The sequence below is a fragment of the Diplotaxodon limnothrissa genome, linkage group LG1 (genome assembly GCF_057381915.1).
Source record: "Diplotaxodon limnothrissa isolate DT_005_m linkage group LG1, D_limnothrissa_male_GT1.1, whole genome shotgun sequence".
NCBI lineage: Eukaryota > Metazoa > Chordata > Actinopteri > Cichliformes > Cichlidae > Diplotaxodon > Diplotaxodon limnothrissa.
Window position 1 is genome coordinate 23,531,079 of NC_140596.1, and position 12,453 is coordinate 23,543,531.

General features: G+C 38.4%; 1 protein-coding gene across 1 annotated transcript in view; it reads left to right on the plus strand.

Moving 5' to 3' along the window:
* The window catches only part of mybpc3 (myosin binding protein C3), a 32,840-nt gene that overhangs the window by 10,913 nt on the left and 9,474 nt on the right, over positions 1 to 12,453 (plus strand). The window contains exons 12-25 of the mRNA XM_085356514.1: positions 1,198 to 1,361; positions 1,456 to 1,588; positions 3,082 to 3,084; positions 3,201 to 3,325; positions 3,429 to 3,534; positions 5,995 to 6,161; positions 7,493 to 7,658; positions 7,746 to 7,852; positions 7,967 to 7,996; positions 8,081 to 8,220; positions 9,014 to 9,085; positions 10,548 to 10,707; positions 10,860 to 10,964; positions 11,084 to 11,272. Of these exons, the coding sequence (XP_085212640.1) occupies positions 1,198 to 1,361; positions 1,456 to 1,588; positions 3,082 to 3,084; positions 3,201 to 3,325; positions 3,429 to 3,534; positions 5,995 to 6,161; positions 7,493 to 7,658; positions 7,746 to 7,852; positions 7,967 to 7,996; positions 8,081 to 8,220; positions 9,014 to 9,085; positions 10,548 to 10,707; positions 10,860 to 10,964; positions 11,084 to 11,272 (1,667 nt within the window). The remainder of the gene's footprint in view (positions 1 to 1,197; positions 1,362 to 1,455; positions 1,589 to 3,081; positions 3,085 to 3,200; positions 3,326 to 3,428; positions 3,535 to 5,994; positions 6,162 to 7,492; positions 7,659 to 7,745; positions 7,853 to 7,966; positions 7,997 to 8,080; positions 8,221 to 9,013; positions 9,086 to 10,547; positions 10,708 to 10,859; positions 10,965 to 11,083; positions 11,273 to 12,453) is intronic.

The following is a 12,453-nucleotide window of genomic DNA, read 5'->3' on the forward strand; positions in this document are numbered from 1 at the left end:
GAAAAAGAAAATGCACATTTTATCTTATTTTGATACAAATATGTTGATATTAATGTTTAATGGGGATCATATTTGCTAGGGAAATTTAAGCATCTCATAGTTTTTCACATCTATAACTTTTATTAACAGTGACACTCTCATATGGAAGGTGAGCAGCGCAACTGGACTGTATAAAAGTAATGAATTTCAGGCCTCAATTATGGTGCAAGGGAAAGCTGTTTTCTCTATTTCTTTTATCTATATTATTTCTGCCTCTTTTCTGGCAGCCAGTTCTTTATTTAATGGGGTTAGGCAAGTAGTTTAGGTGCCTAAACATAACCAAATAAATAAATAAGTTCACATAAAATTTTAAAAAGTAAAAAAAGAAGAAGAAGAAATACAAAGTAGGTATATATGGAAATATAGTACTACAAGTAAGTCAAACTCTTGCCATGCCTTCACCACCACTTTAACCTTTTTTTCAATCATCAAGTTTTTTGTTGTCTTCACTACCAAATGTAATTTAGTAGCGAAGATAATACATTGTTATGAAGCAGGGTACAGGGCTGTGGTTCAGGAGGTAGAGCAAGTCATCGACTAACTGGAAGGTTAGTCATAAAATCCCTGGCTGCTCAAGTTTGATATTGAACCCTGAGTTGAAGAATGAACATGAGAGAGAAAGCATTTAGGCGAGGGGAAAAAATGCTCGTTTAAATGTGTCTGTAAATGAGACATGTTGTACAATGCACTTTGAATGCCTAAGTAGGACAAAAAAGTGCTCTATGAGAAACTGTCCATTAACAGCAGCACAAAAAATGTGCATGGGGAGCTTCATAGAAAGCCTTTCTCAGGTGGCTCAGTAATTTTGTTCATGTAGTTTGTAATACTCCTAAATTCTTGAAATTAGCTTTACAATAACTACAAAATGAGATCAAGCCCATAATGACACAACAGGAGATTACAAAACACAATCGATATCGATCTGTTTAAGCTAATCGTTAGCTACAAGTCTGTAAACAATCTACTAAAATGACTCTTGAGCGGTTGCTTGTTAGTTTTTCAGTATCGAATAATGAACTGATGCATGCGATATCAATGAATCTGACTGTGTCAGTTTTGCCAGTGTGTTACAGTGACTGTCCCTGTTTTAACAGCCTGCTTCTTTTCACTTATTTGTGTCACTCGAGTGGTTTTAACATCTCTGTCTTTGTGTGTTAGAACCGTGCAGGTGCACACAGAGACCGATGTGGATGTGTGGAACATCCTCAGCCAGGCTCCTCCTACTGAATATGAAAAGATTGCTTTTCAGTACGGAATCACCGACCTGAGGGGCATGCTCAAGAGGCTGAAGAAGATGAAGAAAGATGAAAAGAAAAGTGAAGGTTGGTGCACTGAGATAGTAGCAAAACTAACACAATTTAAATGAAAACCTAACAGAGACTGATTATTTTATTTTATTTATGCTCTGAAACACAGCTTTCCTCAAAAAGCTGGATCCTGCCTACCAAGTGTTAAAGGGCCACAAAATAAAACTGGCTGTTGAGGTTGCCAATTCAGATATTGAGGTGAAGTGGCTGAAAAACGGGCAAGAAATTCAACCAACTGGAAGGTCTGAATACACCCTACCTGTGCACCTTTGCTAAGTTTTATTTTTATAGATGCAAGTATTTTATCTTAATCAGGGCCTCATGCCTCAGTTTGCAGGGTGAGCTGAGGGATACTTAAAATGCATGCAGCCTTCTGAATGAGAAAGTGAACGCTGTTTTATTTCTAAAGTTTTAAATAACTCTGCAAAAAAATAATCTGGTTTTTAGCAGGTCTTAAAATTAGTTAAATACAATTAAAGTCAGATGAACAACAGCACATATTATATATTACACTGTGTCAGTATTTATGTAACAAAGATTAAGGTGTGATGGAAGAGGAGTGTGTGGAAAAACTAAGTAACACTTCCACAGGAATTTGATTGATCATCGGTAAATGTGAGCGGCTTTATAAAAGCAGATGTTTTGGCAGTTTCTAGATCTGGAGCATTCAGATATATTTTAACACAATGAGAAGCAGGAAAGAAAACATCAGAGATCTTAGAGAAGCTATCATTGTTGCACATCAATCTTCACTTCAAACACGTTAAAGTCTGTCATTCTGCATTGGGGAAGCGTATATTCAGTTGTAAAACATTTAAAACAGCTGCCGATTTTCCCACGAGTGGACGTCCCATCAAATTCACCCCAAGGCAGAAAATTTGGAAAAACCCAACAACTACAACTCAGACTCTTACATGTTAAATGCTAAAGTTTGTTACAGTACAATCAGAAAAAGACTGAACAAGGCTGGCTTGCTTGGAAGGGTTGCCAGGAGAAAGTCTCTTCTTTCTAAAAAGATCTTGGCAGCATGGATTAGGTTGCATAGTTGCATCTCAACAAACCACGAGACTTCTGCAACAATGTCCTCTGGACAGACGAGACCAAAGTGAAGATGTTTGGCCATGTGGTGGAGGGGGTGATGATTTAGGGTTGTTTTGCAGCCGCAGGAATTGCAGTCACTGAATCGACCATAAACTCCTTTGTGTACCAAAGTGTTCTGGAGTCAAATATGTCAAAATTGCCAAAACTGGGCCATGCAAAAGGACAATGATCAGCAAAAGAATCAAGGTGTTGCAATAATCCAGTCAAAGTCCAGACCTCATGGGCATAAATAAATGCCCACAAGCCTCAATGACCTGTATTAATGTTGCAAAAAAGTGGGTCAAAATTCCTCCACACCAATGTGAAAGCCTGATAAAGTCATACCGAAAATGATTACTTCACATTATTGCAACTAATGGTCTTTCCACAAGCTATTGAATCATGGGCTGTGCTTAGTTTTCACACACTGCTTCTGCATTTTGCAGTTCTTTTTAATGTGTTGTTGTTCATCTGAAATTCTATTTAAATCATTTTAGAAGATGCTCAGGGTGGCTTTTTATTATATTCTGTTGCAAAACTTTAGGAAGAACATACTTAACTATATTACTGATTGTTTTTCATTTCTCTCTTTTGCCTCTCCATGACCAACTTCCCTAATTTGTGCCTTTATTGCGTCATTTGGTTAAATCGATAGCAAGTAAGTGTCATAAGTAATACAAAACATTTCCTTTCCTTCTCACACGCTATATTGTGGTTTTAAAAAACAAATAAAAACAGTGTTTTCATTGTGTGATAATCTTCCTCCCTGTCAAGGTACATATTTGAGAGTGTTGGCAACATGCGGTACCTCACCATCAACCACTGCTCCCTGGCAGATGATGCAGCGTATTCCTGTAAAGTGGGAGATGAGAAGTGCACCACTGAGCTCTTTGTTAAAGGTATTTGATGTTTTGAGAACATTCACAGCATACCCGTTCCAGCACAGGTATGCAAAAACAGAGATGTTCAGCTAAATCACATGTTCTTATCTGTTTTGTGCAGAGCCTCCTGTCCTGGTAGTGAAAAATCTGGAGGATCAGATGGTCATGAAGGGTGAGCGGGTGGAGTTAGAGTGTGAAGTCTCAGAGGAAGGAGCAAATGTTAAATGGTTAGATGTTTTTCTTTACACTCATGGCTAAGCAGCCAGTAACTGATCATCCATGTCCCAATTTATAAAAAAAAAGTGAATAATCATTATTAAATAAAATAAATGAATCATGACTGAATAAAAAAGTATTCAAAGTGCCATCTACCATTAAATTATATTTAATCGGGTTAAATTTAGGCTCTCTTTTAATTTGCTGGATCCTTAACAGTTGCTCAGACACCCCACAGATGGCATCTGAGGATGTCATGTCTGCAGATAGATACCAGGCCTCAGAGACTGTGAAATGTTGCTACAAGCTGTGAATTATCATCTCAATGAAAAGGTTGCATGAGCCATTCAGTATGTCCCTCATGACCTTTACCCGAAGAAGAAAGTTGCTGCTACAAATGTATACAAGATATTATTGTCTGGCCAGTGTAGGTTTGTTGAAACAAAGTACAAAGATTAAATGTATCAGATATAATAATAATAATAATAATAATAATAATAATAATAATAATAATAATAATAATAATAATAATAATAATAATACATTTTATTTAAAAATAGCACCTTTCAAAGTACCCAAGGACACTGTACAACAGATAAAACACAGAAACTGGAAATATACACAATAATAAGAATAACAGATAAAAGATATACCACCTCTGTATTACAGTTCTCTGTGGTTCTATGTATTCCTGAATTACCTGTTAATCTGAAAGGTCACCTTGTGTATTTAATGGAGTGATGCAAGTAGACCTAAACCTGCCAGTAAATTGAGTGAAGGAAATGTGTGATTGTGTAACTAAAATGCAAAAAAACAAAAAGAAACAGGTGGTTGTAACAAAGTGAGAATCATCTGAAAGTTCCAACTTTTGCTAAAGCGATAAAATAAGTGTATAACACAGGACTGCAGCCAAAATGCTTCAAACAAATAGTCAAACCTGAATTCTTTTGCAAAAATGGCCCAAACTGGCATGTGTATTAATTTGTACATGGTCCATCTAACTAAACAATGTATCCCATTTGTTGAAGTTGGGCTCATGTGAATTCAAATTGGATCAATTCTGAAATGCAATGTAAACTTTCTAACTTAAGATATTGTCTTTATTTCACCTATTGACCTGTACTCTGACCTTGGATTCTGGAAGCAGGAAATCTGTAATGTTGCAATGTAAAGTTACATGTTGTTTAAAGTGTAACACCCAGAATAACATTTTAAATTTTGTTCCACCGCATACTATGAAAAGTACACAAAAACTCACCAATGAAATGCACTGAACCATAATCAGACATGTTGCTAAGTGATGAAACCAACGCGTGTGTCATAATATTTTTAAGTGATGAAACAGATGAAATTTCTAAATGTCAAAACATCCCACAGGTCAGTGCTAAACCACCTAACATTGAAATATTAATCATTCAAGCTCTTTTATCTCAAGGGATGACTCAGTCATGTGTCTAAACATAGCAGGCAACTAAGCAAAGAAGTAATTTTAACTGTAACTCTTTAAGCTTTTTGTTACTAGCAGCCTGTTGCAAAAATAAGTAGTTTGTGGTGCGTGGTATGCAGTGTGTTCTTAAAAAATCTGAGGAATTTGGGCAAGTGGAGGACAAAAAAAGAAAGAACCTGCCTTAAAAAAATGTCTGCAGTAGATTAACAATATCTCACAGTCGTGTCCTTAAGATACAGGGGAAATGTCAGCTAAGCCCTGACACTGGCCCTTCAGTTGATCAGTCTAGTGTTCATCAAATCCTCATCACAAATGGTCTCGGTGGAAGTTTGGCTGACAAGAAGTCATTCTTGAGGAAGTGAAACAGGATAAAAAGAAGCCTGAGATTAGCGAGTTTACCTCAGTTGGACAGAAAGTAAGGTCTGATGAAGTGATGAATCCATATTAAAATTTGTGGGTACAAATAATCATCAGTGCATATGGAGGAGGTCAGGAGAGAGCTTCAACAGTGAGTATCTGCAGCCATCTGTAAAGCACGGTGGAGGCTCTGTCATGGTTTTGGGACTGCATTTCAGCCAATGGTGTTGGGGATCTTGTCAAAATGGAGAAAGATTGATGAATTAAATACTGATTAAATACAGAAAAGTATCCTCAGATTTTGATTTAGTGTGCAGTGCCAACTTACTTACTGTGATTTTGCCTTATGCTACATTTCCACATATGTTGGCACATGGTTTAGTAACATGTTTCACCATCTATTTACCATTTTCCTAGCAACATATTATGTACTGTACATAATATGATGCAAAATGTAACAAAAATCTAACGTCTAGCCAATTAGCTGTTTTAATTGTCATACTAGGATTCAGTGACATCAACATCCACAAGACGTAGTGCATTTTACCTCAAAAGTAGGCAACCTCTGAAAAATGGTTGAGCAGTGTAACTAGCTCTTTTTATCTGAAACGTTTCACCATGTTTGTTGATCATATTAATTTTAATTGTGGTTTTAATTTCTGTTCAGGGAGAAAGATGGTGTGGAGCTGACAAGAGACGAATCTTTCAAGTATCGCTTCAAGAAAGACGGCTGCAAGCATGTGCTGATCATTAACGAGGCCACCAAAGAAGACTGTGGCCACTACAAGGTTAAAACAAACGGTGGCGAATCTGTGGCAGAAGTCCTGGTGCAGGGTGAGTGTCAGTTACGCCGTACAAACCATATGAACCATTTTTGTCAGTGATGAATTTTTCAAGGACGTATTCCCATACCTTACCAATAGCTCCGTGGCCTTGCCACTCTTGGTATGTGGTCTATCTTTAGGATATAGCACCTATCATTGTCCCAAGGTTGCTCCACAGATGTAAGAGCACATGTAAGCTAAAGTTAGAAGACATATATTTCACCTAAAGGGCAAAGAGTACTTTGTGGTTTGAAAGTATGTTTTATTATTAGATGGTAGATTTTCCTCTAGTACCAAGTCACAGCAGCTCGGTGATGCTGATGTAGGATCCCCGCTGGGCACAACTGAATTTTGTAAGTCTCCTTTTGAGAAATTAGTTAGATTTGGAACTTTTTTTTTCAATAACATGATGGTCTTTGGTATATTTAAGACAAGTGTCTCTTTGAAGGTGATTAGATGTTTTATTTTTAATTCCACAGGTGATCTAGAAATAATGGATGGAGACTGTTCAAACTCATCCATACACGGACGTAGGCAAAATTCATTAAGAAAAATCTAGTTAGTTTTCCCTGTAACCATTTTAGCACCATTATCTGACAGAACAAAACATTCATCAAAATCCCTCTAAAAGAAAAGATTATCACACAATGGTCATCAACATCTGCTTAAAATTTCTTCGCATTATATTGAATATGCATGCTCTCTCCTTTGCATATGTTGTTTTTTTTTTGTGTGTGTGTGTGTGTGTTTCAGAGGTGTGTGTAGATATAAACCTGATCTTTGCCTCTTTGTTGGCCTTTTAATTGAACAGCGAGCCTGCCAAGAAATACCAGCTGCTATCGTGTTGCAGGGATCAACACCTCAGTCCACAGTAGAGCTCCCATTATAATGCCATTGGACATTCCCATCATATATGCCCTACCTAGCAGTGAGCTGACGTGAAACTGTTGTAACCTTTAAAAGGAGCGCGGTGTGAGATATCTCACCCAGATAACAATTTCCCTGGGGCAACTTTAATAACCCTCTTGTACATTATTTCATCTGATATACAGTAATAACCCGAAGCTCCTGCATATGGTCCTCATATCCTCATATCTTGCCACTTTATTTTCTACTATAAATCTAATTAACTATTCCTCTTGTGTCTGTAGCTAAGATACAACACACAGAGGAGACCCTCATGCTCAAAATCATTATCACATTATCCACGCGTACAGTCGCTGGAGCTTTTATTTTTTTTAATCATATTATCCTCACAAGCTATCAACTAAACCTGGCGTCTCATAAAGCAGAAGGCCTGCTGTTATCTGCACTCTGAGCCTGTGTTTTCTGAACATGTAGAGAAAGAGCTGGAAGTCTACCAGAGCATCGCAGACCTCACAGTGAAGGCAAAAGATCAGGCGGTTTTCAAGTGCGAGGTGTCAGATGAGAACGTGAGGGGAACCTGGTACAAGAATGGCGTCGAAGTCAAGCCTGATGCCAGAGTGAACATCACGCATATTGGCAGGTGAGGACATGTTTGCACGTGGTAATGCGTGTTCGGTATGCTGCCTGCACTCCATGACGCCACAAGCTAAAGTTTTTGACCCCGTAGGATCCACAAACTGACCATTGATGACGTCAAACCGGAGGATGAGGGGGACTACACATTTGTGCCAGATGGCTATGCTTTCAACCTCTCTGCTAAACTAAATTTCTTGGGTAAAATGTGTGCTTTTATATTCTTACACTTTAAAATTAGAGTCTCTTTGGAGACTCACATGTTCAAATTTTACTTAAATAACTTATTTAATTGTTTTTTTCTTGATTTCCAAGAGGTGAAGATTGATTATGTGCCACGCCAAGGTACACAGCCACCAACTTACGCAGATTGTACCAGTCATAATACAAAATATTTTTCCATTTTAACCATTTACATTACGTTCACAGATCCTCCTAAGATCCACTTAGACTGTATGGGTCGCACCGCCGAGTCAACCATTGTGGTGGTGGCTGGCAACAAACTACGTCTGGACGTCCCCATCACTGGAGACCCAGCTCCAACAGTGATCTGGACCAAAGGAGAAAAGGTAAGACAAATGGAAGGCTTGTGCTATTAATCATTAATTAAGACATGTGCCACCAGTCCAGAGTTATATAGGTAAGATTTGAAATCTGGAAAAAAAAAAAACCACTTCATTCATTACCAAAGACACACTGATCAATCACAACATTAAATCACCTACGTGACAGCGTACAGGTCACTGTTGTGCCACCAAAACTGTTCTGACCCAGGTGAGACCTCCGAGGTTGGATAGCGGAGCCTACAAGCTCAATTTGATTGAGATACAGGGATCTAAGAAGCCAGGAAAAAAGATCTTTTTGTTTGGTTTTGCTGGGTGAGGTGGCTGGCTGCCATCGGGGAGTGCTATCATCATGGGGGTGCATGTCCTTAAATAATGTAACTGCAGTGCAATGAGAAGATGAATGTTGTTCATTTTACCTGTCTGCAGTTTCAGTGTTGTAGCTGATTAGTTTATATTTGTAGCTGATTATTTTATATTTGAAAGACATACTAATACTGCATTTTAAAAATGAATGCAACAATATGTTACATGCTTCCAATATTAAACAAGCCAAGGAAGTATATTTTCATCAAATTGCTTTTGATAATCTAAAGTGGAACAGGCTAGTTCTTCCATATTCCATATTCCATTCCTCCCTGCTTTGGCTTGTAAACTTTGATGCTTTCACCGAGCTGAGTAAGCACAGTGCTGCTAATGGCTTCCAACAGTGATGCTAGCTGTAGTTTGCAAGTCTTTGATTTGAGGGGACCCTCTCTGTCCTCTTTGGCTTTTAAGGCTTTGCTCTGCTCAAATGTAGGCTAGTTCTGTAAAACCCGGTGGAGATGACAAAGGAGGGCATACAACCTCTTGGACCACGAAGGATGGGGAAGTAAGTGTACTTTTCATTATATGCTTATTTTTTGTTTGTTTTTTTTCACTCACGCCAGCACTGCCAACGCATGCCTCAGTTTCTACGCATGTGCACTTGCTGACCTTTACAAGCTTTTGTGACACATAAACAGTAACGTCACATGTCATACATTTAGATTTGCAAATGTATTGTAGAAATGTGCTGTAAACCTGCTGTCTTACAGCTTGAGCTTTGAAAAGACTTTAACAAGAAAACCTCAAAGAGCAGAAGTAACAATTGTAAACTAATACATGGATTTTCTTAAAAACACTTTCTCCAGTGAATACCATGGTTTTTTCCTTCCTCTGTGTCAGTTTTAAACACTAAGAACAGGATAAAACTGCATGCAGAGTTCATCCATGTCACTAAGGTAAGAGCATGTTATGACTCTTCCCTAAGACAGACAGAGGGCACAGGAGGCTGAGCAGCAAGTACAATGTGTACAGTATGGAAAAGGTATAAACCATATGAGCATGAAAACGACATTTGGAAGCTCTCTTGCCACAAGGGGTCACGACAGCAGGTAGTTCCACACGTCTGATTTGGCAGAGTTTTTTGCCTGATGTGACTCCAATGGGGATATTTGTATCTAGTTGAAAATGAGCTAGCAACCTTTTGTTTGGCAAGCAAATGTGTTAACTGCTACACAACTGGAGATAAAATATGCAACTAAATACTAGATTCCAACACTAAATGTAGTAATTGAGAAATATTGTCAAGGTATAATATTAAGTTTGTCATAAAGGAAGCAAGAGCAGCATCACCTCAATCCGGTATTGGTCAAGAAAAAAATTCAAATGGTTAATACTATCAGTCAGACCAGTATGTTATATTAGCATTTTAAAGTTCACCTACTCTGAGACTTAATCTGAAGGTTTTTTACTTTCTATTTTAAAAAAATAAGAGGAATTAATTAGCTCATGAAATTAGATTTCAAATTAGATCTTCAAGTTGTAAAGCAGCAAATTGACATGCTAAATTGTATATTCATGGAAATAATAATGAAAGCATTCAGTGTCTGCATTTATAAAAGCTGATAAATGACTTCAACAAAGTCAAGAAGAAAGGGGAGAAACACCCTTCAAATACGTTATGAGAGTTGAATTTGCATGGTTTGTCCACCACAGGGCACTCTGCAATTTCCTTGTCAGCGACACATGTTTGCAACACTACAAACAACCAGCAGATGTGAGCAGAGTGAGGCAAAGTGTAAAAAAATAATAATTTTAACAAATATTAACTACACAAATGGCAGTGTAAAATATTAGCTGATACACTTGGATTTTTTTTTTTTAAATCAGCAAATATTGTTATTTGTATTCGTCTTAAAAGTCATAATTGATCCGGCTACAACTATCATTTTTAAGAAAGTGCAGCACAAATTCCCCAAAAAAACTTTGCTCAATATAATCGAGTAACTTTCATGGTTGTCCTCATGTAGGTCGTCACAGAGGGAGATGGTAGGGTCCATGTGGAAACCACCAAGGGCCACTGCGTCTTCACTATTGAGTGTGCTGAAAGGCAGGATGAGGGAATCTACTCTGTTGTGGTTCGAAACCCTGCTGGGGAAGATACAGCAGATATCCACGTGAAAGTTGTCGGTAAGACATCTTTTATCATTATTCTCCCTACCAAAGCCCCAGCAATACCAATTAACACACACCAACAGCCATCAAAGTTGTAAATTTATGAAATTTATCTATGAATGTCAAACTTTCTTCTGACAAAAAGAAGAGTAATGTTTCTCCTCCAGATGTTCCTGATCCTCCCATGGCTCCCACAATCCTCAGTGTGGGTGAAGATTCCTGTGTCGTTCAATGGGAACCCCCTCTGTTGGACGGTGGCCAGCCAATAATTGGTAAAAATAACTTCTAATGGGCTTTATTTCATAATAATATGAGCCATTTTCTTTTTGCATCTTCCTTTATTTTTCCTTGGAGACACCAAGCCAATGGCAACACACATTTGAATTTGCAGGGTATGTGCTGGAGAGAAAGAAGCTGAAGAGCTACAGGTGGATGAGACTCAACTTTGACCCCTACCCTGAAACCACCTATGAAGCCAAGCGTATGATAGAAGGTGTGCCGTATGAGATGCGAGTCTATGCTGTGAACAGCATTGGTATGTCTCGTCACAGTCCAGCCTCTCAGCCATTTGTGCCAATCGGTGAGTCTGTGAATTTATCTTTAGATTAAATAAACAGAAATAATTGCAACACTGAAATGGATAAGTGGATGTTCCATTTTCATTCAGGTCACTTTCATGAAAAGGTTGATTGATGAGTTGTCTTGGTTGTAAAGACAGATTGTGATAACATTGGCATGTTTGACTTGAATAAGTTGGGTCATGCAAGTTCCAGTGACTTAGTCAGTCTAACGTTTCACTCAGGTCATAGGGCTAGGGTGACTTGTAATGTGGTCATGAGTTCCGGGTCTGTGAACTGCGCATGTAACAAATTAAAAAACAAAAACATGATGATGCAAAGATCATCTCTGAGTTAACTCAGGAGTACAGAGCATGTCTGTTGGCTATAAGGAAGAAGTGGCATTTCTGTGGTATAACGCAAACATGAGTAAATAGTCACTGAGACACCGAACACATGTCAGGCTCCTATGATATTGATTTAGAATGGACTTTTAATTAAAACAATTGATAGTCTATGACTAATTCATCAATAGTCTACTGGGCTGCAGGCACACCAGTTCAGCTCCTGGGCTCCTCTTCTCCAAATCTATGCGGCTGTACTAGATGCAGTATGCAGTTTAGCATTGTTTTACTGAAATATATGACATAATCTGGATGGGAGCATGTGTAGCTCTAAAATCTGTATATACAGACTTTAGAGGCATTGATGGTGCCTTGCCACATATGCAAGTGCCCAGTTCCACAGCCAAACAAGGTTTGGAGTTAGATGCACTCTTTATGACTGTCACTTTTCATTCAGCAGCTCAGGTTTTAGTTGTCTTTTATTGTGGCACTAATTTATCTAAACTGCAGTCTTATCCTACACTTGTTGATTTAAGAGGGAGCATCAGTGTATCCAGATGGTCAGTCACTCCTAAGACAGCTGATTGGGAAACTATCCATGGCATCCCTTTCTATAAATAATGGCCTGGAAGCCCTTGACTGCTGGGACCAGCTGCTTAACACACAGGGGGGTCACTGCTTCTGTGGAGGCTGCTGCAGAACAAGCATCGTTATTACAACAAAGACAGCAGGACGAGAAGAGAAGACTGTCAATGAGAGAAAGAAAAAGACCACGTTGAAGAAGCAGATACAACCACCAGTTTAAATTAACAGCAGGACGTCTATGCACCGAGGAAAAATATGACAAAGGCTAAGCTCTC